This window comes from Colobus angolensis, unplaced genomic scaffold (assembly GCF_000951035.1).
Source record: "Colobus angolensis palliatus isolate OR3802 unplaced genomic scaffold, Cang.pa_1.0 Scaffold251, whole genome shotgun sequence".
Lineage (NCBI taxonomy): Eukaryota > Metazoa > Chordata > Mammalia > Primates > Cercopithecidae > Colobus > Colobus angolensis.
In genome coordinates, this window is record NW_012115722.1 from 921,329 (window position 1) to 942,944 (window position 21,616).

Below are 21,616 nucleotides of genomic sequence, written 5' to 3' on the forward strand. Positions count from 1 at the left end.
GCGGTGGCTCACACATGTAATCCCAGCACTTTGGGAGGCTCCGGCAGGTGTATTGCTTGAGCTCAGGAGCTCGAGACTAGCCTGGGCAACAAGGTGAAACCCCCTCTCTACCAACAATACAAAAAAATTATCCGGGTGTGGTGACATGCACTTCTGGTTCCAGCTACTTGGGGGGCTGAGGTGGAAGGATGGCTTGAGCCCAGGAGGTGGAAGCTGCAGTAAGCCTAAGCCTGGGCCACAGAGTGAGACCCCATCTCAAAGACAGATAGATAAATAAATATTAACTGTATCAAAGTTGGAAAATATATAATTGGTATTATATTATACTTAAATTAGTTACTGTCTATCAAATTTGCATTAAAACATTTTATAATAGTAATACATATTGTTGATAATGGCAAAATTCAATATTCTGATAGCGAGCAATTAGGAATGCAAATTATTACAACATTGTTTAAGGCCAATTGGACAAGATCTTTCAGAACCTAAATATGCCCATCCATGTCTTTTCATGCAGTTATTCTACTTTTAGGAATTTGTCATAAGGAAGTTATTAAACACACAAGATTATAAGAATATCCATCACACTGTTATTGATAATAATTAAAAACTGAAAATCACCGAAATGCCCAAGAAGGGATTAGAAGGGAAAATGGTACAACCACGTGATGGAATATTAAAGTAACAAACTTAACTGTTTGAAAGTCAGTAGGAAACTATAGTCAGAGAAGAAGTTAGTAACAAGATAGTCAGACAAGAGGATCTCAGTTTCATTAAAAGAAAAACAGTACGTTACTGTAAAGGCTCACAGAAAAAAAAAAAAAAAACTTGGAGAAAAAGATAGCCAAAAGTTTATGGTGGTTATCTCTGAGTAACATACTTGAGCATTATTTTAATTTTCTTCTTTAGACATCTATATTATTTTCAAATTTCCCAAAATAAGTGTAAAATATTTTTAATCAAAAAAATCAGAGCGAACATGCTGCACTAAAAAACTTCTTAATTTTCATGACATTTCTTATATTTGCCAAGAGATTCTTTCTGATGGCTCTAAATGGTCAAAAATCTTCAAGAGAACTTCTGGTACTATTTAAATCTGTTGTTCAAGACTGAGGAATTTTCACTGTGCCACAGTGAAAACAAATAATAATAACTGGCTAATTTTGTCACTATCTCAAAGAAAATGTAAGAGAAAAAAAAATCCCAACCTAAATGCCCTCTTTTATTGTTTATAAAGTAATTAAATTAGTGCCTGACACATAAACGTACTACGTAGCATTTGTTCAATTTTTCTTTAAAAAAAAAAAAAAAAGAACAAGTAACTTTGGAGAATAAGTGAACATTAAGTAACTTAATATTAATTCATTCTGTCAAACAAATAAGTTCACTTTCCATTTTGGACAGGTACATGTAGAACATCAGATATCACAAATAATTTGGAACAGCTGTTGGTAGATTTTCAAATATGCTAGACTTTTTTTCATTTAATCCCATTAGAGTTTTTTCCAATGAGTCATGAAATTTATATTAGTAGTTGTCTGGTCACATACTGTATTTCTTGAGATCCACAAATGATCCTGTGGCATAAATGATGATTATATAGTTTAATAAGTATTTGGAAAGGTATTTTAGATATAAAATGCCAGCATGCCAGGCCTTTGTCAATGGCTGAAAGATGTGGAAAGCTAAGCTCTCTGGAGATCAGGCTTCATTTTCTGTCTATTTTAAGCCATTATATAAAAATTCTACCTTTTCCTCCCATATCAAGAGATGCTTCTGAAAGATTTCATCAGACAGAGAAGTCAGACATGGTTTTAAATGAGTAAGATACCAGTTTACCAGAGGCTCACTTAAATGAAGCCCAGTGGAACTCAACCTTGGGTAGAGAGAAAAAAAAAATTTTAAATCTTCAAGTGACTTGGGAAATGCCCTTCACTTAAAAGTACCAGAATATTCTGATTTTAGAGGAGCGTATTTCTAATCTAGCTGTTAATAGATTTTGCTCCTAACTCTATTTTGCACTCAGCAATTCGCACCCTATCACTCATTTTCTATACAATTTTTGTTGTAAAATGCTTGCAACTTGGCAGCTGTCCGATGACTAATGGGCTAAACACTCATCTGACCCAGACTCTGTCTGCATGATGCGAACTAGAGCCCCAGAAGGGATACACTTCTGGAGTCACTGTTCAGACTCTGCCACAGCTATCATAAGACTTGAGGTAACATGTGCTTTGCTACAAAATGACACAGAGATTCTCGTTCATTCATTCATTCATTCATTCAATACTTCATTTCATTGTGTTTACTTAATATTTCCCAAATACTTGCTATGTACCAGGTACTGTATAAAGTGCCAGACATATAAGGATTGAAAGAAGATAGGTCCTATTTGACAGCATCTCATCATTTAACAGTACAGACTGAAATGGAAACAAAAAGAGAAGAACCTACTACAATAGAAGTGTGAGTATACTGCTATGGGAGCGGAGAATAATTAGGAAGGAAAAGCTGGAAAACCCTTAGGTACTGAATACATATGTATTGAGCACTTACTATTTGCAAAGCCCTTGGGTGCTGAGAACATGGAAGACAGCAAAATGTCTATTTTCTCTCTAGAAGCTCATGTTCTAGTATGCTAAGCCACACAATAAGAATATAAAGAAATAAAATATATGGTATTTTAGATGATGATTAGTCTATGGGGAAAAATAAAGCCGAGAAAGTAGGGTAGGGAGTGCTGGGGTAAGTATGCCTATTTTACACAGGGTGGTGAGGGAAGGCCTCTAGATACAGTGACATCAGAGCAGAAGAAAGCAAGAAATAAGGATACAATCTCTGCAGATGCCTGGGGAGATAAGAGAGTTCCAGGTTGAAGGAACATTCACTGCAAAGGCCTTGGGGCAGGAGTGAGCTTGGTTTATTCCAGGAAGAGTAAAGTGCCAGAATAGGAATAAAAGTGTGAGGAGGGTGGGGAGTGGGCAGGAGCAGGAAATGAGGTGAGGGAAGCAGTTAGGAACCCAAGCATGTAGAGCTTTGTGGGTGCATGTCAGGTCCTGGGCTGATGGGAAGCTATTCAAGGGCTTTGAGCAAGAAAGTGTAACGAGCTGATTTATGTTTTCAAAAGATCACTCCGGATGCCGTGTTAAAATCAACTAGACCGGGGGAAGGAGGCAGAACCAGTCAGGAGGCTGTTGCAACAGAGATGATGGCAGTTTTGGCCACGGTGGAAGCAGCAGAGGTGGTGAGAAGCAGTCAGATTTTGCATACATTTTAGAACAAAAGGGATTTTCTGAAGGCTTCACAGAATATGTAGTGTTTAAGTAAAGTCTTTAAGAGTAGATGCTTACCAGACAGAAAAGGGAAGAGAGTACTAGTGGGCACAAAGGCAAGGAAGGATAAGAGGGCACAGCAGAGTCAGGGTGGAACCAAGAACTCCCTATGATGAGAGTTTATGGTTGGGTGCCATTTTAGGCCATGGAATGAGATTACACCAGAGAGGTTAGTTTAGGGTCAGAAAGTCAATGGCAGCCAGGTGTGGTGGTTCACACCTGTAATCCCAGCCCTTTGGGAGGCCGAGGCAGGCAGATCACTTGAGGTCAGGAGTTTGAGATCAGCCTCGCCATGTCCATCTCTACTAAAAATACAAAAATTAGCCAGGCATGGTGACATGCACCTGTAGTCCCAGCTATTCGGGAGGCTGAGGCAGGAGAATCGCTTGAACCTGGGAGACAGAGGTTGCAGTGAGCCAAGATCGCACCACTGCACTCCAGCCTGGGCGACAGAGCAAGACTCTATCTCAAAAAAAAGAAAACAAGAAAGTCAATGGCCTCATAGGGTGGATATGCTGAGGAATTTGAACTTGACCTTGGAAAGAAAGGAGACTCAACAAAATTTATAAAACAAGGAGGTATAAGTCAGTTCTGATGGCACTGGGGAGGGCATGAGGAATGCCAATCAGGAGGATGCGAAAACTGCGGAGGCGGAAGGTGATCAATGCGGCCTACATAGTTGAGGTAGTGTCTGTGGGATAGAAAAAGAAAAAACAATTTGAGAGATTCTAAAGAGGTAAAACCACCAGGGGCCCAGCGACTAAATGAGGGAAGAAAGCAATGGGTAGAAGTCGAGGGTGGTGAGCTTTCTAATTTTAAGAATGGGACTAGGGGATACCATTAGAGAAGAGGCTGAATGAGAGGAGCCTTGTTGAATGAATCCTTATTAAAATGTAAGTCACATCCTGTCATGCTTGTGCTCCAAGCCCTCTCATGCCTCCTCATCTCAGAGTAACCACCAATGTTCTTCTTACAGAACTTACAAACTGTAAGTTCCTATATAACTGGGCCCCCCCCCCCCGACTGTCTCCCCTGCTGTCACCAGCTCTCTCCCTCTGTTCCAGATATGTTGGCCTCGGGTGCTTTTCCTGCCAAATATACCTCAGAGGCTTTGCTATTCCGTAGGCCCAGAACATTCTTCCCACAAGTATCTACATGGCTTGCTCCTACACCACCTGTCTCACAAGAAATAAGCTCAAAGAAGACATGAATCTCTTGTTAGTTTTCACAACTTCATTTCTAATGCCTAAAACATTACCTGGCACAGAGCTGGGGAGTGAAATCCATTTGTTTAATGGAGTAAGTAACTTAATGAATATGAATCATGTTGAGTTAGAGGTAGCTGGAAGACTTTCAGGTAGAGCCGCTCCATAGGCAGTTGGAAGTGGAGAGCTGGAGGTCACAGGGAGAGCTGGGATGAGGACAGAGGTCTGGAACCATTGAGACAAGAGCAGAGTCATCTCAGAAGGAAGAAGAAACACAAGGGAAGAGAGAAGCAGTATAGGACTTAAGAGTAGAGACCCAAAAGCCAACAGCCCAGGCTTAAATCCTAGTCCCAACATATCCTGCATATAAGTCTTGAACAAATTTTTAAACTTCTCTGTCCCTTGGTTTCCTCATCTCTAAAATAGGGTTTTAGTAATACCTGTCTCAGAAGAGTATAGCAAGATTTCAATGAGCCCACACATGTAATGCACTTAAAATAGCAGCAGAACAACCTAGCACATAGCTAGTACACAATCAATGAAAGCAAGGGGGTTACTGAGGAGAGTCTCATTTTCTTTGGATAAGAGGGGCTGCATTCATATTTCTGGAAGCCAGAGTCTGTTTTCTGACTATGTAAGTCCTTGCTTCCTTGTATTCCATGATGAGCTAACAGAGGTTCTCTCTGCTTTTCTGCTTTGACTTTTGGTGGTTTGGTTTTGCTTCTTTTATCTATGGTCTTATTAAAAGAAACTGCAAAACCTCTCTGAAGGTGTTTTGAATTGGAGCACGGTAGACCAAGAGGTGGACAATATAACAGAAAGAGCATGGGCACTCAGAGTAAGACAAATATGGGCTGAACTCCAGCTCTTCTACTCGCATAACTAGTCTCTCCTGATTTCCTCCTTTTTTAGGGAAGGGGCCTTGTTATGACATGCAGGCTGGACTCTAATTCCTGGGCTCAAATGATCCTCTCACCTCAGCCTCCCAAGTAGGTAGAACTTACAGTTGTGCCTGGTTCCTCTCTTGATTTCTACAACAGAAATAATACCTACCTCAAGTACCTCAAGCCTGAAGAATAGTTGCTGAATACCTATTTGTGGAATGAATGAATGAGGCTGTTGTGAGGATTACATGTGAGAGTATGCATAAAACATGTAGCACAAAGCCTAGCACGCTGTAAGGGTCAATCGACGGACCCAAAATGGAAGCTGCACAGACTCCTGTGTTTATGACTGGCAGCTGGATTGGCATTCTTGTGGTGAGGGCCTGTTTAAGGAACCCAGTGTCAGGTCTGAACTTTCTATTTATTCATGTTATTAAAAAGTATTTTCATTTCATCTTTTAAGAGAAGAGGTTTACTTTTACTAAAGTTTTACTGAAGTACTAAGCCTTCTTAGAAGGTGTACTTTGGCCAGGCGCAGTGGCTTACACCTGTAATCCCAGCACTTTGGGAGGCTGAGGCAGGTGGATGACTTGAGGTCAGGAATTCGAGACCAGCCTGGCCAACATGCTGAAACCCCATCTCTACTAAAATTACAAAAATTAGTCAGGCATGGTGGCAGGTGTCTGTAATCCCAGCTACTCGGGAGGCTGAGGCAGGAGAATCGCTTGAACCCGGGTGGCAGAGGTTGCAGTGAGCTGATATCGCACCACTGCACTCCAGCCTGGCCACAGAGTGAGATTCTGTCTCAAAAACAATACTAATAATAAAAAATAAAATAAATAAATAAATAAAAGAAAAGAAAAACAAGAAGGTGCACTTAGAGTGATTAGATATTGGTATCAGGGTTTGTTGTGGGCCTTGAAAAGATAACAGAGAAGGCTTGATGGTTGTTCTGTTTGCATTTAGGTTTCCTTTTACCCCTTAGCGGATGGCTGGTTCAGAGCACAGTGGGCTGATAACCTTTTGTATCTCATTCTTCCTGTACCATTTTCACACCACAAAAGCTGAAATGGCTCAGCAGCTGCTTTGTGACAATGCATATAATCATGTACTAGAAGGCTTATAGCTACGAAAATATTAGTAATCATTTCAGAACTAATTGCATTTTTGTGGGTTTACCTGTCTTAAGGGAACATTTAAAAATTATTTTTTGCCTGACTGCAAAAGAATATACATTCACTGCAGAAAATTTGGAAAACTGGGAAAGTTCAAAAGAGAACACCCACTCTATCACTATGCGGTATGACATTTCTGTACACATCTGTCAAATCTTTCCAGATGCCCACTCCCTGGGGAGGTGTCTATGTGTGTAGAAGCAAAATTCATATCATACTAAACTCAGTATTATCATATATAACTGGTTTTCCAAATTAGCTATTGCATGCATGCATTTAAGCAAGCTCATTCAGCACCTGATAGGTACCAGGCACTGAACGAAGTACAGAGGATAAGGGAAGTCAGCACACAAAAAAATTCATTACAATTAAGTGAGATTAATGCTGGATGTGATGGCTCAAGCCTGTAATCCTAGCACTTTGGGACGCCAAATCACTTGAGGTCAGGAGTTCGAGACCAGCCTGGTCAACATGGTGAAACCATGTCTCTACTAAAAATACAAAAATTAGCCAGACGCACTTGCTTGAACCCAGGAGGCAGAGACTGCAGTGAGCTCAGATCGCGCCACTGCACTCCAGGCTGGACACGACACAGCAAGACTATCTCAAAAAAAAAAAAACACACACACACAATTAAGTGAGATTAAGTGCTGATAAAGGTATTAAGTACAAGAGAGGAAGCACAGACAACTTGTAGAGGTGTCAGGGAAGCTTCCTACAGGAGATGGCATATGAGCCATTACTAACAGGTAAAACAGAAGTTCACCAAGGAAAGAAAGGACAGGACAGGCATGGTGGCTCATGCCTGTAATCTCAGCACTTTGTGAGCCCAAGGTGTGCGAATCGCTTGAGCTCAGGATTTCAAGACCAGCCTGGGCAGCATGCTAAAACCCTGTCTCTACAAAAATACAAAAAATTAGCCAGGCATGGTGGCACGCACCAGTGGTCTCAGCTACTTGGGAGGCTGAGGTGGGAGAATCGCATGGGCCTGGGGGGCAGAGGTTGCAATGAGCCCAGATCTCACCACTGCATTCCAGTCTGCAGATGAGCCCAGATCTCACCACTGCATTCCAGTCTCACTCAACAGATTGAGATCCTGTGTCAAAAAATAAAAAAAAAAGAAGAGACAGATAAAGAGAAGGAGGTACGTCAGCAGAGGACGTAGCAAGAAGGCCCCAAAGATGAAACTCATACCATATTTAAAGTACTGCAAAAATCCAGTGTGGATAAAAAGGTGTAGGAGCAGGAGAGATGAGGCTGAAAATGCAGGAGCCAGTCAATGATGTGGGATTTGAAGCAGAGGGTTGCCTTGCTCCGATTTACAACTTGGTTAGACAATACTACAGCTTCAAGTATGAAGGGGGGCAAGGAAGAAAACCAGACAGACCTATAAGAGGACTGATAGTGAAGAGGAAAGATGGTGTAAATCAAATGGGAATGGAGATAAGAGACAGTGGCCTAGGAATAATACTGAGCTAGAAGTCACAGAAATCATATTGACCTGGATTCTAGATGGATAAAGTCCTTCTTTCCTCTCTTCCTTCCTTGGTTACTGATAGTCAGCTATGTACATGCAGGTGCTAGAGATACAAAGATGCTGTGACCTAATTCCTATTCCGATTTTCATGGTAACCCTCCGCTTTAAGGCTTCACATTCTAGTAGGAAAGAAGAGGTGAAAAGTTATTATTTTTACATGCCCAGAGGGCCTACCCTTCTTCTTTGGAAACAGGACTCCGATTTTCCTTTGGGAAAGCCACCCATGTCTAACTCACATAGTGCATGCAGTTTGGTGGGAGTACTCCCACTCCAACCCCACTCCAAGAGTAGGTGCAAGAACTAGGCCAGGCAAACAGGAGCATTTGACTCTCCTGAACATGATGACTAGTTCAGTGATAAGCACACGACTCCAACCAGGCCAACAGGATTACTTCCTGGAGAATTTGATGGAACCAGGGAAAAAGAACTTCCTACCTTTTTCTAAGATCCCAGATGCCAAAGACCACATACCCCTTGGGCTGTCAGAGTCCTGCTATGCTCTTAGATGAGAGCCTACTGAGCATGAGATCACAATGAGGAAAGCTAAGCCAAGAAAAACAGAAAGAAACTGATCGGATGACATCTTTTGTAAAGTTGGATTTTGCCATGTACTCCTACACTTCTAAGGCAAGTCAATAAATTCCCCTTATTTTTTGCCACAGTGAGTTTGATTTGAGTTTTTGTCATTTGTAATTGAAACAGTGGTGTCTAATTCAGAGAGACAGACACGGGATCCTGTAATTGCAATACCACGTGTGCTAGGTGATGCAGAGTTATTTACAAGGAGTGCAATCAACTTGACTTGTAGGTAGCATAAGCTGGAAAAATGTTCACAAAGGAGGTGATGTTTAACTGAACTCTTGAAGAATTAGCCATCTGCAACAGGACAAGAAGCAAAAGGAAGGAGGAAGAGCTACGCAGAACAAACAGCATGAGCAGAGGCAAGGAAGTGTGGAATGTCCGAGGAAATAAAAACAGTCACTATGTTAAAGCATTAAATTCATAGCAAAAAGCCAACTCTGAAGAAATGTACATGCTCTGTAGGCCATGAGGAGTCATGGGTGATCTAATTTGACCTTTTCACCTGTCATTTAGCCTCTCTAGCCCAGCTTCCTCATAGGTAAAATAAGGTTGATCAGAACACATCACTGAAATTGATAAAAATATTAAAACACCTTACCTGCTGATAGAATTCATCATCTTTGGGAGTCAGATAAGGAAGCCAAGTGTCTTCAAGCTCTTCAAGAAGCCTCAGTTTCTGTTTGAAAATAATAATAATTACATATAAGTGAATATACAATGACCCAAAATAAGACACTTTCTTATTTTTCAAGTAAGAGAATACAAATTTTAGCCAACTTTGAATTTATAATCTTTTAGAGACAGAAATTAGTCAAATCGCAATTATAAAATGTATTAATTAAATTATATATATCTTTTTTTTTCTTTTCTTTTAGAGACAGAGTCTCGCTCTGTCACCTAGGCTGGAATACAGTGGTGTGACCATAACTCACTATAACATCAAACTCCTGGGCTCAGGCGATCCTCCTGTCTCATCCTCCCAAGTAGGTGGGACTACAGGGGTGCCACCATGCTTGGATAATTTTTTTTTTATTTTTAGTAGGGATAAGGTCTCGCTATGTTGCGCAGGCTGGTTTCAAATTTCTGACCTCAAGCAATCCTCCCATCTTGGCCTCCTATAGTGCTGGGATTATAGGCATGAGTCATGGCACCCAGTCCATTTACATACATACTAAATTACACATGGTATGAAGCATAAATTTAGAAATAATTTTATTCACTCTCACATTTCATGAGACAATTTGATTCACTTTTCACATGTATTGTTGACATCCAGGTCTTTTTCATCACTAGAGCCAGCTTACAAGTCATCCAATACAGTTTTCCAGAGCAAATGCCTGTCTGTACAATCTGCTTGAGACATAGTAGCTTGTAAATCCTTTTATGGTACTATCACTGGAAATACCAAACCAAGCCACAAGTATCTATCTGCACAATGTCAAGATATGTGGAATAGTTATTCATCTTGTAAACATTTATTTGAGATCATATCCACTTATAGTATTGCTTTCTTAGAGTGATCTATCATCTCTATAATAATGACTAAATCTGTGTTAAACATCTTTGTTTCTTTTCTTTTCCAATTCCATGAAGCAGCCTTTTTAAGCACTCAAAGCCAGCATTGTCTGAGGCTGTTTCCAGAGACTACGTTTTCCCCAAACAGTACTGTGCTATTCAAACAAAGTAACTGAAAGAGGATCTCATATTATAAAGTATCTTATAAGAAATCAGATACATATAGGGCACCTGCTTCCTTCTGAGGGATATTTTTCAAAGAATATCTGACCTTACATTCAAGAATATATGGAGTTTGTGTGTGTACGTGGCACATAAATGGCATAAATGTGCACATACACTCACAGACACATAGACATGTACATACAACAGACATTATCTGTAAGAAAGAAAAGCAAAAACGGCAGAAACCACTGGGTTTCAAATAAAAATGCAATTAAATGCATCATCAAAGCTACTGTCAGCCAGTAAGTCACATTTATAAAAATTAGATAATGGTACACCTTGCTCTGGGCCAATATAGTCCCACTCCATAAGAATATGACTTGGTAAACACAAACTGGATTTCAGGCTCCACCTGCTCCAATGGCCACTGTCTTTACAAAGTGCACAACCTACTCAACCAGACGTGGTGGCCCTAAGTACTACCCTCTCCCACCCCAGGATAGCAGCCTTCTCTCACAAACCCATCACAATCAGAGTAGTCAAAGGAAATGTCCTTTTAGGTAAAACACAAATTCTTTCTGGACCTTTTTTGTATCATTATCTAAAGTGAGGAAAAAGAAAGGGAATAGAAGTATAGCAACCAATTGACCTAAGAGACACAAAACCGAATTCTACTCTTAGGCATAATTCTATTATATTTATTTAGTCAAAGTCTTTGTTTTGACTATAGGTGTTTTCTCATTTATAACAAAAAGGTTGACTTACCAGTTCAACTATGAATTTTTTTTTTTTTTTTTTTGATACAGGGTCTCACTCTGTCCCACAGGCTGAAGTGTGGCCCAATCACAGCTCACTGCAGCCTTGACTTCCTGGGCTCAGATGATTCTCCCAACTCAGCCTCCCAAGTAGCTGGGACTAAAGGTGCAATGCCACCATGCCTGGCTAGTTTTGTTTTACTTTTCTTTGTAGAGATGAGGCCTCAGTATGTTCCCTAGGCTGGTCTCAAACTCCTGGGCTCAAATGATCTGCCTGCCTTGGCCTCCCAAAGTGCTGGGATTACAGAAGTGAGCTCCCATGCCTGGCCTAAATTATGATACTTTTATAGTTATAATACTAATGTAACACACACCATTACAGATAATCGACAAACCAGTTTGGATAACTCACTATTGGTTAATCAATTTATCTGTTTTTCAGTATTAATCATTATTTGGGCCATAGAAAGAACCAATGATATTTCTATGTGCATACTTATACATTTCTCCACTCCATCATAAATTTAATCAAAATCTATACCTCAATTTTTACTACAAGCTTAGAAATGCCTCCATTTTCCTATGAATATTTTATCAATTCTTAGTCGTTTTTATAGACACAAAGTGCCAGAATATTTATAAATGCCAAAAAAAGTAAGCCTTGAATAATTCAAATGCACATTTCTCAAACCTTGAAATGGCTCCACCTTGCAAACACCACCTTAAGATCTCTACATGAGAGTCCATCAATAAAGCTAATCTACATATAAAGAGGAGCACAAAAGTATGGATTCCCAAAAGTAATTACATACTCCACCTAAATCAGGTGAAACAGCAACAGACCTGTCGCATAGGTCGACAAGTGCCACTGTAGGCTGTACCTCTGCTTATAATTAATGGTTCAGCTAAATTCTGTAACAACCACCACTTCTTAGTTCATTTCGGAATTGAGCATCAGACAGGTATAAAACATTGTAACTTAAAAGGCTGTATCAAAAGGATAAAATTTGACAAGATTTTTCCTACTCTAGAGCAAGCAGCATATAACTGATCTTTCACCAGGAATTTTCATTTTAATACTGTGAGCAATGTTGTGTCTACACGACACCAGAGAATGGAGACCAGAAAATCACCCAACTTAAGACCCTACAGATAAAAATCTGCTCTGAACATCAACACTCACTACCTGCAATTTTACTAAGTAACTGACAGGATCAATTATTCAATAACAATATTTACAAACATAAAGAGAAGTTTTGGTCATGTTTACATCAGTGAAATCAATCAGATATCAATAGTAAATTAAATTGCTAGCTCATAAACATCAAAATTAAAAATTCTTAACTGCTTTATAAAAATCAAACATTAAGATTGTTTTATGAAAAGCAAGGTCACTATGGGCAAGACTAAGAGAAACAGGCCCTTTCGCTCTGCTATCAGGAGGGCAAAACAACACGATCCTTAGAGAGGGTAACAGTCAACTCCTTTCAAAATGCAAATGCATTTACCGTGTGAGCCAGCGATCCTACTTTTGATTTATCCTTCTAACATACTTGTACCATGTTCAGAAGAATATATGCACGAGGATACTCATTACATCATTATTTGTAGAACAGAAGTTTCGAATCACACTAAAAACCACTGAACTTTACACTTTAAAATGGTGAATTTTATGATATGGAAATTATTATCTCAATAAAACAAACAGATTAGAAACAATGCAAATCTCCAGCCACAGGGGACAGCTGAATAAACTACAGGACATCCACATGATGAAGTATAAAGCAACAGTAAACAAAAACAAGGACGCTCTCTGTTTATGAGCTAAAAAGCTCTCCAGAAGATATTGGGGAGTAAAAACCAAGGCACAAAACTCTGCTTGCATTCACACACAGAAACACAAAGGATGAATGACAGACTATTAAAGTGATTAACTGTCAACAGAGGTGGGAAATGACTAGAAAGGGACAAAGGCAGAGCCAAGACTACTCAAAATATTCCATTTTATATTGTTTTGATTTTTGCACTATGTAAACGTCTTACCTGTTACCAATTCAAACATCTAACCTACTAATTCCTCACATGAAATTCAGTATAAAGATAAAGAATGATTTTTGGCATTGTTTTACAAAGTGCATACTTTTGTCCATGTACAATGAAGTATTTATTTGGAAAACTATTGCAGACTAGCACACTAAAGAGGAGAGGAAAAAAAACAGCTCTGACAATTTTCTTTGTGTCAAATGCCAACCATGGTAAAAACACACAACATTAAAATGCACTCTGGAGCACAGGTAGAAGGAGCTCACGTTTGACTGTCAGATCTGGCTAACTGCTGCTCCTCGGCCTGATGTACAGATAAATCCACACAGCTGGGCCCTGCAGCACACTGCTCTGCTCACACACTTCTTTGCTGTCACACTTGTGTCAAATACATCAAGCCGTTCACAAATGCCACATGGAGAGCCAGAGAGAGCGTGAAGCCTCAGCTCTCCTACCTGGCAGGAGGGGCAGATGAAGATCCTTCCACGCAGGCTACCACCTATTTCCACAGCTCTGGCAAAGTAAAAGAGGACAAAAGACCTATGTGAAACACACCACAGCCAGTCGCGGTGGCTCACACCTGTAATCCCAGCACTTCGGGAGGAGGAGGCAGGAGGATCACCTGAGCTCACGAGTTCGAGACCAGCTTGGGGACATGGCAAAAACCCGTCTGTATGAAAAAATACAAAAACTAGCCGGGTGTGGTGGTGTGCACCTGTAGTCCCAGTAGCTCAGGAGGCTGAGGTAGGAGGATCACTCGAGCCTGGGAGGCAGAGGTTGCAGTGAGCTGAGATCACGCCACTGCACTCCAGCCTGTGTGACAGAGTAAGACTCTCTGTCTCAAAAAAAAAAACTCAAATTTTTCAAAAAAGCACCACAACTCAAATTCCTAAGGGTTTCAAGTTAAATATCAGAAACTATACCAACCCTAAGCCTCTGCTTTACTGTGAAGAAGTTAAGCTGTATCTGAGCTCGTATATCTTGTCACATAGAGATATGGTTTGAGAGTCTTACAGTAATTACATAAAAAGATTAAGTGGATTATGACTCATCATGTAAGGGTGTATCTCACCTACAAATGAAGCATATTTTTCATCCCACTCCTGACTCTTCAGGCCGTGTCAAGATTATGCTCCTAAGGACACTTATTCTTTATCCATGTATCATGTTCCACATAATACTTCTTCAACTGTGCATCCTATTGTGTTAGGTTCAATAAAAATTTAATTTTGTTACCTGAGTCTTTTCAAAATACAATGACAAATAATGGCTAATGAACGTTCATTGTGAAAATAACTGCATGATCCTATGAGGGTTTTAAGTGGGAAAATGACCTAGTTCTTAAGCAGGGTGCTTAGTGGGCAAAGAAGACATATCTAAACTAACACTAGAAAGATCATTAAGAGCCAGGCGCAGTGGCTCACGCCTGAAATTCCAGCACTATGGGAGGCCAAGGAAGGCGGCTCCCTTGAGGCCAGGCGTTCAAGACCAGCCTGGCCACCAAAGGGAACCCCATCTCTACCAAAAATACAAAAATTAGCCGGCCATGGTGGCGCACACCTGTAATCCCAGCTACCAGGGTGGCTGAGGCAAGAGAATCGCTTGAACCTGGCAGGTGGAGATTGCAGTGAGTCATCACTGCACGGTGACACAGCAAGATTCTTCCCCCCCACCAAAAAAAAAAGAAAAGATTACTAAGAAGTAGCTAAACCAAAAGAAGTGTAAATAAATATTTCACATATACTTATACCATATTTGCTTTAGATAAGAAGAAAAAAAGTATTTCAACCATTTCAACAAATTCAGCATTCCCTGTCCTGTGAAAAACTTCCCTCTCCATGAAAAAATGGCACAGTAAAAGTAAACTGGATTTGGAGGCGAAAGTCGGATTGAATGGAGACTCCTCGATGAGGTACCACATCGGAAGCAAACTCGCTCATTCTCAATTTCCTCATCTGTAAGAGACACTGTTTCATAGAGTTGTGATGATAAAATAAAAATTATTCATATACATTAGTGCATTTTGCAAACTATAAACTATGCAGATATTAGGCAAATAGCATTCAGACAGTGGGGCACGGGTCTGTATAACAAAGCAAACTCCTTTGTTATGTGTTTATAGCCTAAGGCGCCAAACTCTTGAATTCCAGTGCCAGTCTAGGTTTATGATTTGGAACTACTTTCTTATCTCCCTGTGAGATGTAAATGATATTAATACATAAAGCTCTAAGAACAGTGCCTGGCACATAAACAGCCCTCAATATGCTTTGGCAACCATTCGTTGTTATTGTTGTTTATTCATGTCTGGAAAGGACAGTTTTATTTCCTAGTTATAAATTACTTATATAGGAATCTATGTGTAGCACATCAAATTACACTTTAGGCCACAGATTAATGCTACTGGATTAATACAAATCCAGATATTAACTAGCCTCAGTGATCTACAGGAGAAATGTATAAAAACTTCCCATAAAAGTTTACACATATAAAATGTGTCAATTAACTATGTGGTGGTGATCGTGTAATTTTTAATATGACAAAATTGCAAAATTTTAGAACATATAAAGAAACTAAGGCCCATCCAGAGCTATTAAGTGACTGGCAAGAGACTATACTGCTGCTTATGAGAGAATCACAACTCACATTCTTAGTTCCCAGGTACAAGGCCACACCCACTGCACCACACCATCTCTGAGGCAAGAGAAATCATCTCTCTAAAGAACTGTTTAATTTTTAACTGAAAAACAACTACACAACATAACATTTTTTTTAAGTTTTTAATTAAAATCAATCCTACTTATAGATTTTTAAAACCAATACTTACAGCCACTGCTCTTGGACCCTCACGTCCTGGCTGCTTTGGTAGCTCTACAAGGCTTTCAAAAGAGATCTTTTTAATTAATATTTAGCAAGTCTTGTTCTGTTTCCAGTAATGGGAGCCAACACTACAGCATACAAAAAAAATCTAGCCTGGATAGAAAATGTCATAATTTAGAAAACATCAGGAAGAATACTCAGAAGGATTTTACCTCAGCAGTAGTGCGATAGCCCTAGACTCAATGTCACACCGTTCCTTTCTAATTAACTGCAATACCTGAAAAGATCCAACTGTTTCCAAGTAACTTAAATGAGTTATTTAAGAGAACAGCAAGTACGGAATCCAGCACTTCAATGTTAAAAATTTACAGTGTTTGTCATCCAATCAAAAGCATCAAGGCATGGAAGTTTCTAAGAGAATACTACAAGGCAAGACAGTATGACTGATAATAAAGAGAGAAAGCAACTAATTGAAACTGGTGCAAAAACAAAACAGATGACAAAATGAGTAGACAAGTACACTGAAACAGTAAGTATAACTGTAGTCACAAGTTCAAAAAGTTGGGAAAAGATTGAGCATGGTAAGTAGAGAAACAGAAGTAACGTTAAATCAAGCTTCTAGAGTAAATCCACAATATCTGAGAGGAAAGATACACTGGATGATAATAATTCAACACAAATTAGTTATAACAGAAGAAAAGAAAAATGAACCTGAAGACACAGCAAGGAAAATCATCCAAAATGAAATAGAGAGAGGAAAAAGACAGAAGAAAAAAGTTAACAGAGCATCAGTGAGCTATGGGATGATTTTAAGCAGCTTAATACACGTAATTGGAGTTAACAAAGGAAAGGAGAGAGATTGGAAGACAGAAAAAAAGTGGCCAAATATTTTCCAAATTGGATGAAAACCATCAATCTACAGATTTAAGATGTTCAAAGGACTTCAATCACAAAAAACAAGAGGAAATAACACTAAAATGCATCATAATCGAATTACTTAAATCCAGTGAAAAAGATAAAGTCTTAAAAGCAGTCAGACAAAAGAAAATACAGTTGGCTCTCCATATATATGGGTTCCCCATTTATGGATTCAAACAACCACAGATAAAAAATATTCCTGAAAAAAAAAAATGGATGGTTGTAGATATACTAAACATGTACAGACTTTTTCTTATTATTCCCTAAACAATGAAATATAACAACTATTTATATAGCATTTATATTGTATTATGTACTATAAGTAATCTAAAGATGATTTAAAGTACATAGGAAGATGTGCATAGGTTATATGCAAGTGCTACATGCCATTTTATATACGGGACTTGAGAATCCATGAATTTTTATATTTGCAAGAGTCCTAGAACCACTCCCCCACAGATAGCAAGAGATGAAGGTACTGTGCACACACAAAAAAGCTATAAAAATAACACCAAATAAGGCTGGGTGTGGTGGCTCACACCTGTAATCCCAGCACTTTGGGAGGCCAAGGTGGGTGGGTGGATCACTTGAGGCCAGGAGTTCAAGACCAGCCTGGCCAACATGGCAAAACCTCGTCTATACTAAAAATGCAAAAATTAGTCAGGTGTGGTGGTGCATACCTGTAATCCCAGCTACTTGGGAGGCTGAGGCACAATAATTGCCTGAACCTGGGAGGTGGAGGTTGCAGTGAGCCGAGTTTGCACCACTGCACTCCAGCCTGGGTGACTGAGTCAGACTCTGTTTCAAAAAAAAAAAGGAAAAAAGAATAACACCAAATAGCTCCTTGTAAAAAAAAAATGGTTGCCAGAAGACAGAAGATAGTGGGGAAATGCTATAATATATTTCAACAATAAAGGAGAAATAAATATTTTTTCAGATATACAAAAGCAGAAAGAATTCAACACCAACAGACCTTCAAGGTAAGAAGTGAAGACCTTTAGGTGGAAAGAAAAGGACAACAGATAAAAATCTGAATCTACTTAAGAGAATGAAGAGTATCAGAAATAGTAACTATATAGGAAATACAAAAGACTTCTCACTAAGTCTTTATAAAAGATAACTGACTAAAGCAAAAACAAGAGTAATACATTGTGGGATTCATAACATATGTAGAAATAAAATGTATGACAGCAGCATCACAATGGCCAGAGAGATATGAAAAGTATATTGTGGTAAAAATTTTTATGCTACATATGAAGTGCAGTAATACTTCAAGAAAGATTCCAATACGATAAAGACGGATACCAGAAACCCTAAAACAAACATTAAAAAAACAAAGAATTACAAGTAATAAGCCAACAAAAGACATAAAATGGAATCATAAAAAAATCAATCCAAAAAAAGGCAGAAATCAAGAAAAAAAGGATAAAAAATAGACAAAAATGGTAGAATTGAATTCAACCATAGAAACAACTGCAATAACTGTAAATGATCTAAATAACCCAGTTAAAGGGGAGAAACTGTCAAACTGGATTTTTTTAAAAGCAGTATGCAACCATAGGTTGCTTATAAAAAATATTCTTCAAATATAAAGAAACAAACTGGTTTAAAGTAAAATGATGGACAGGACATTGTGAAATTGTATTTAATGCCACGTAAGTGTATACTTTAAAATGATTAAAATGATCAATTATATTTTTTTTTTTTTTTAAGACGGAGTCTCACTCTGTCCCCCAGGCTGGAGTGCAGTGGCCGGATCTCAGCTCACTGCAAGCTCCGCCTCCTGGGTTTACGCCATTCTCCTGCCTCAGCCTCCCGAGTAGCTGGGACTACAGGCGCCCGCCACCTCGCCCGGCTAATTTTTTGTATTTTTTTTAGTAGAGACGGGGTTTCACCGTGTTAGCCAGGATGGTCTCGATCTCCTGACCTCGTGATCCGCCCGTCTCAGGCCTCCCAAAGTGCTGGGATTACAGGCTTGAGCCACCGCGCCCGGCCGATAAATTATATGTTATGTATATTCTACTGCAATAAAAAAAGATTTGTAAAGAAGTAAAAAGTTGGAAAAAAAATTTACCCACTAATACTAATTAAAAGAAAGTTGAAGTGGCTATATTGATATCAGACAAAACGGAATTCAGAACAAAAAATATTACAAGAGACAAAGTCATTTCATAATGATAAAGGAGTCAAATCATCAAGAACATAAAAATCTTAAATATTTATACACCTAATAACAGGTCTTCAAACATGCAGCAAAAACTGAAAGAACAAAAAGAAATAGGTAATTCCATAGTTAACAGTCTAAGATTTCAATATCTTTGTCTTAATACCTGGTAGAACAAGTAGACAAAAACACCATAAAAGACTCGAACAACACCATCAACCAACTTGAACTGACATGTAGATAGCGCTCCACCAAACAACAGCAAAATAGACATTTGTTTCAAATACACATAGAACATTTGCTAAGATAGACCATCTCTGGGTCTCAATACATTTATAAGGATTGAAATCATAAAAACTATATTCTCTGACAAAATGGAGTTAAACTTAAAATAATAACAGATACACATCTAGAAAACCCCAATATTTGAAAACTAAATAATTGACTCCTAAATAATACATGAGTCAAAGGAGAAAACAATAGAGAAATGAGAAAGTATTTTAAGTTGAACAAAAATGAAAATACAACATTTCAAAATGTGTGGGATGCCCCTAAACTAGTCAACTGAGGGAAATTTACGGCACTGAATGCTTATCATAAAATAGAAAAATGGTCACAAATAAATTACCTTAGCTTCCACCTGGAGAAACTCGAAAAAGAAGAACAAATAAAATAAACAGGAGAAAATAATAAAAGACCACAACAGAAATCAATGAAACAGAAAATAGAAAAGTTAAAAATAAATGAAGCCAAAAGCTAGTTACTTGAGAAAAGAAAATTTAAAATCTCTAGCCAGAAGGATTTTAAAAAACACACAGAAGTTTCAACATGTCAATTAAAAGGATAATAAGGGGATGTTATAAACTTTATGCTAATAAATTCTAGAACTTAAATAAAATAGAGAAATTTCTTGAAAGACACAAATTACCTAGGTTCACTCAAGAAGAGGTTAGCCTAAGCTAAACCAGGCATGCACCAGGAACGCTGTCATTTCAGCAAAGTGAGGAGTCTTGCCCAGAGAGTGAAAAGACCTCGGCTAAGTAGGAGATGTAGCCCAGAGGATGAGGACTCTGGAGCCCTGAGGCTCCACACTTTTGTGTTATCCCTCTACTACAGGATGAGAATGAGATGCCATCCACAAACAACCCCACACTGCGCCAAGCACAGACACAGTACCCACTTTCTCTCTCTGAGTTTGCCTCATTCATTCATCCATTCGCCAAACATTTACTCCTGACCCACTATGTGCCAGGGATATGCTTGGGACAAAATGGTGATCAAGATATAGTCCTTGCCCTCAAAGAAAACAAAAGAAAAAGAAAAGGATAGCCCCTTTCTAGTAGACATAGATAGTCCTATATCTATTAATGAAATTGAATTTGTATTTTAAAAACTTCCCACAAAGAAAACTACAAACCCAAAGCCTTCACTGATAAAGTCTACAAAGCATTTAAGAAACAAATAATAACAATTCTACATAAATTAATCCAGAAAATTAATGGCTTTCAATCCCAAAGGCAAGCAGAAATGTTACAAGAAAATTACAGACCAATATCCCTCATGTATATAAATGTAACAAGTATTAACAAAATGTTAACAAACTGAATCCAACAACACATAAAAAGGACAATGTAGAATAACCAAGTGTTGTCCCCAGAATGCCAGGTTGGTTTAACATTCAAAAATCTACATAAATCCATCATATTATCAGGCTAAGAAAGAAAAACTAGAGGGTCACCTGAATAGATGTGGTAAGAGTATTAGACAACACCCAACAAGGACCCTGATAAACACCCTCAGTAAAGTAGGGAATTTCTTCATCTTAATAAAGGAATCAATGAACCCCAGCCTAGTGGTAAAAGAGTAAATGATTTTACCCTAAGGTGAGGAAAAAAGCCAAGGATGTTTCCTATCATCCCCTCTACGCAAGATTGTACTGAAGGTTCTAGCGAGTGCAACAAGGCAAGAAAAAGAAGTGAAAAGGATCGGGATTGAGAATAAATTTTTAAAAGGTAAAAATGTCATTAAATATGACATAAGCATCTATGTAGAAAATTATACAGAATTTGCAAAACAGCTATTAGAACTAATAAGTAAGTTTAGCTACACTGTAGGATCAATATACAAAAATTAGTTTATTTTTATATGCTAGCAACCAACAATCTGAAACTGAAATTTTTTTAAATACTATGTACCTTAACAAAAATGATAAAGTACTCAGAGATAAACTGGACAAAAGGTTTTCCAGACTTACACAAAGAAAATTTAAAAACACTACTGAAATTAAACAAAGAGACATGCCATGTTAGTGGACTGGAAGACTCAGTAATTCCTTGTCCCCAAATTGATGCAATTGCAAACTACGATCCCTGAAGGTTTTTTTTGTAAAAACTGACAATCTATTTCTAAAATTCATTTAGAAATGCAAAGACTTAAAGTTACAAAACAGCTTTGAAAAAAGTAAAATAGGCCGGGCGCGGTGGCTCAAGCCTGTAATCCCAGCACTTTGGGAGGCCGAGACGGG

General features: G+C 38.6%; 1 protein-coding gene across 1 annotated transcript in view; it reads right to left on the minus strand.

The window, feature by feature from the left end:
- The window catches only part of FTO (fat mass and obesity associated), a 410,630-nt gene that overhangs the window by 294,463 nt on the left and 94,551 nt on the right, over positions 1–21,616 (minus strand). The window contains exon 2 of the mRNA XM_011946598.1: positions 9,314–9,391. Coding sequence (XP_011801988.1) covers positions 9,314–9,391 — 78 coding nt within the window. The remainder of the gene's footprint in view (positions 1–9,313; positions 9,392–21,616) is intronic.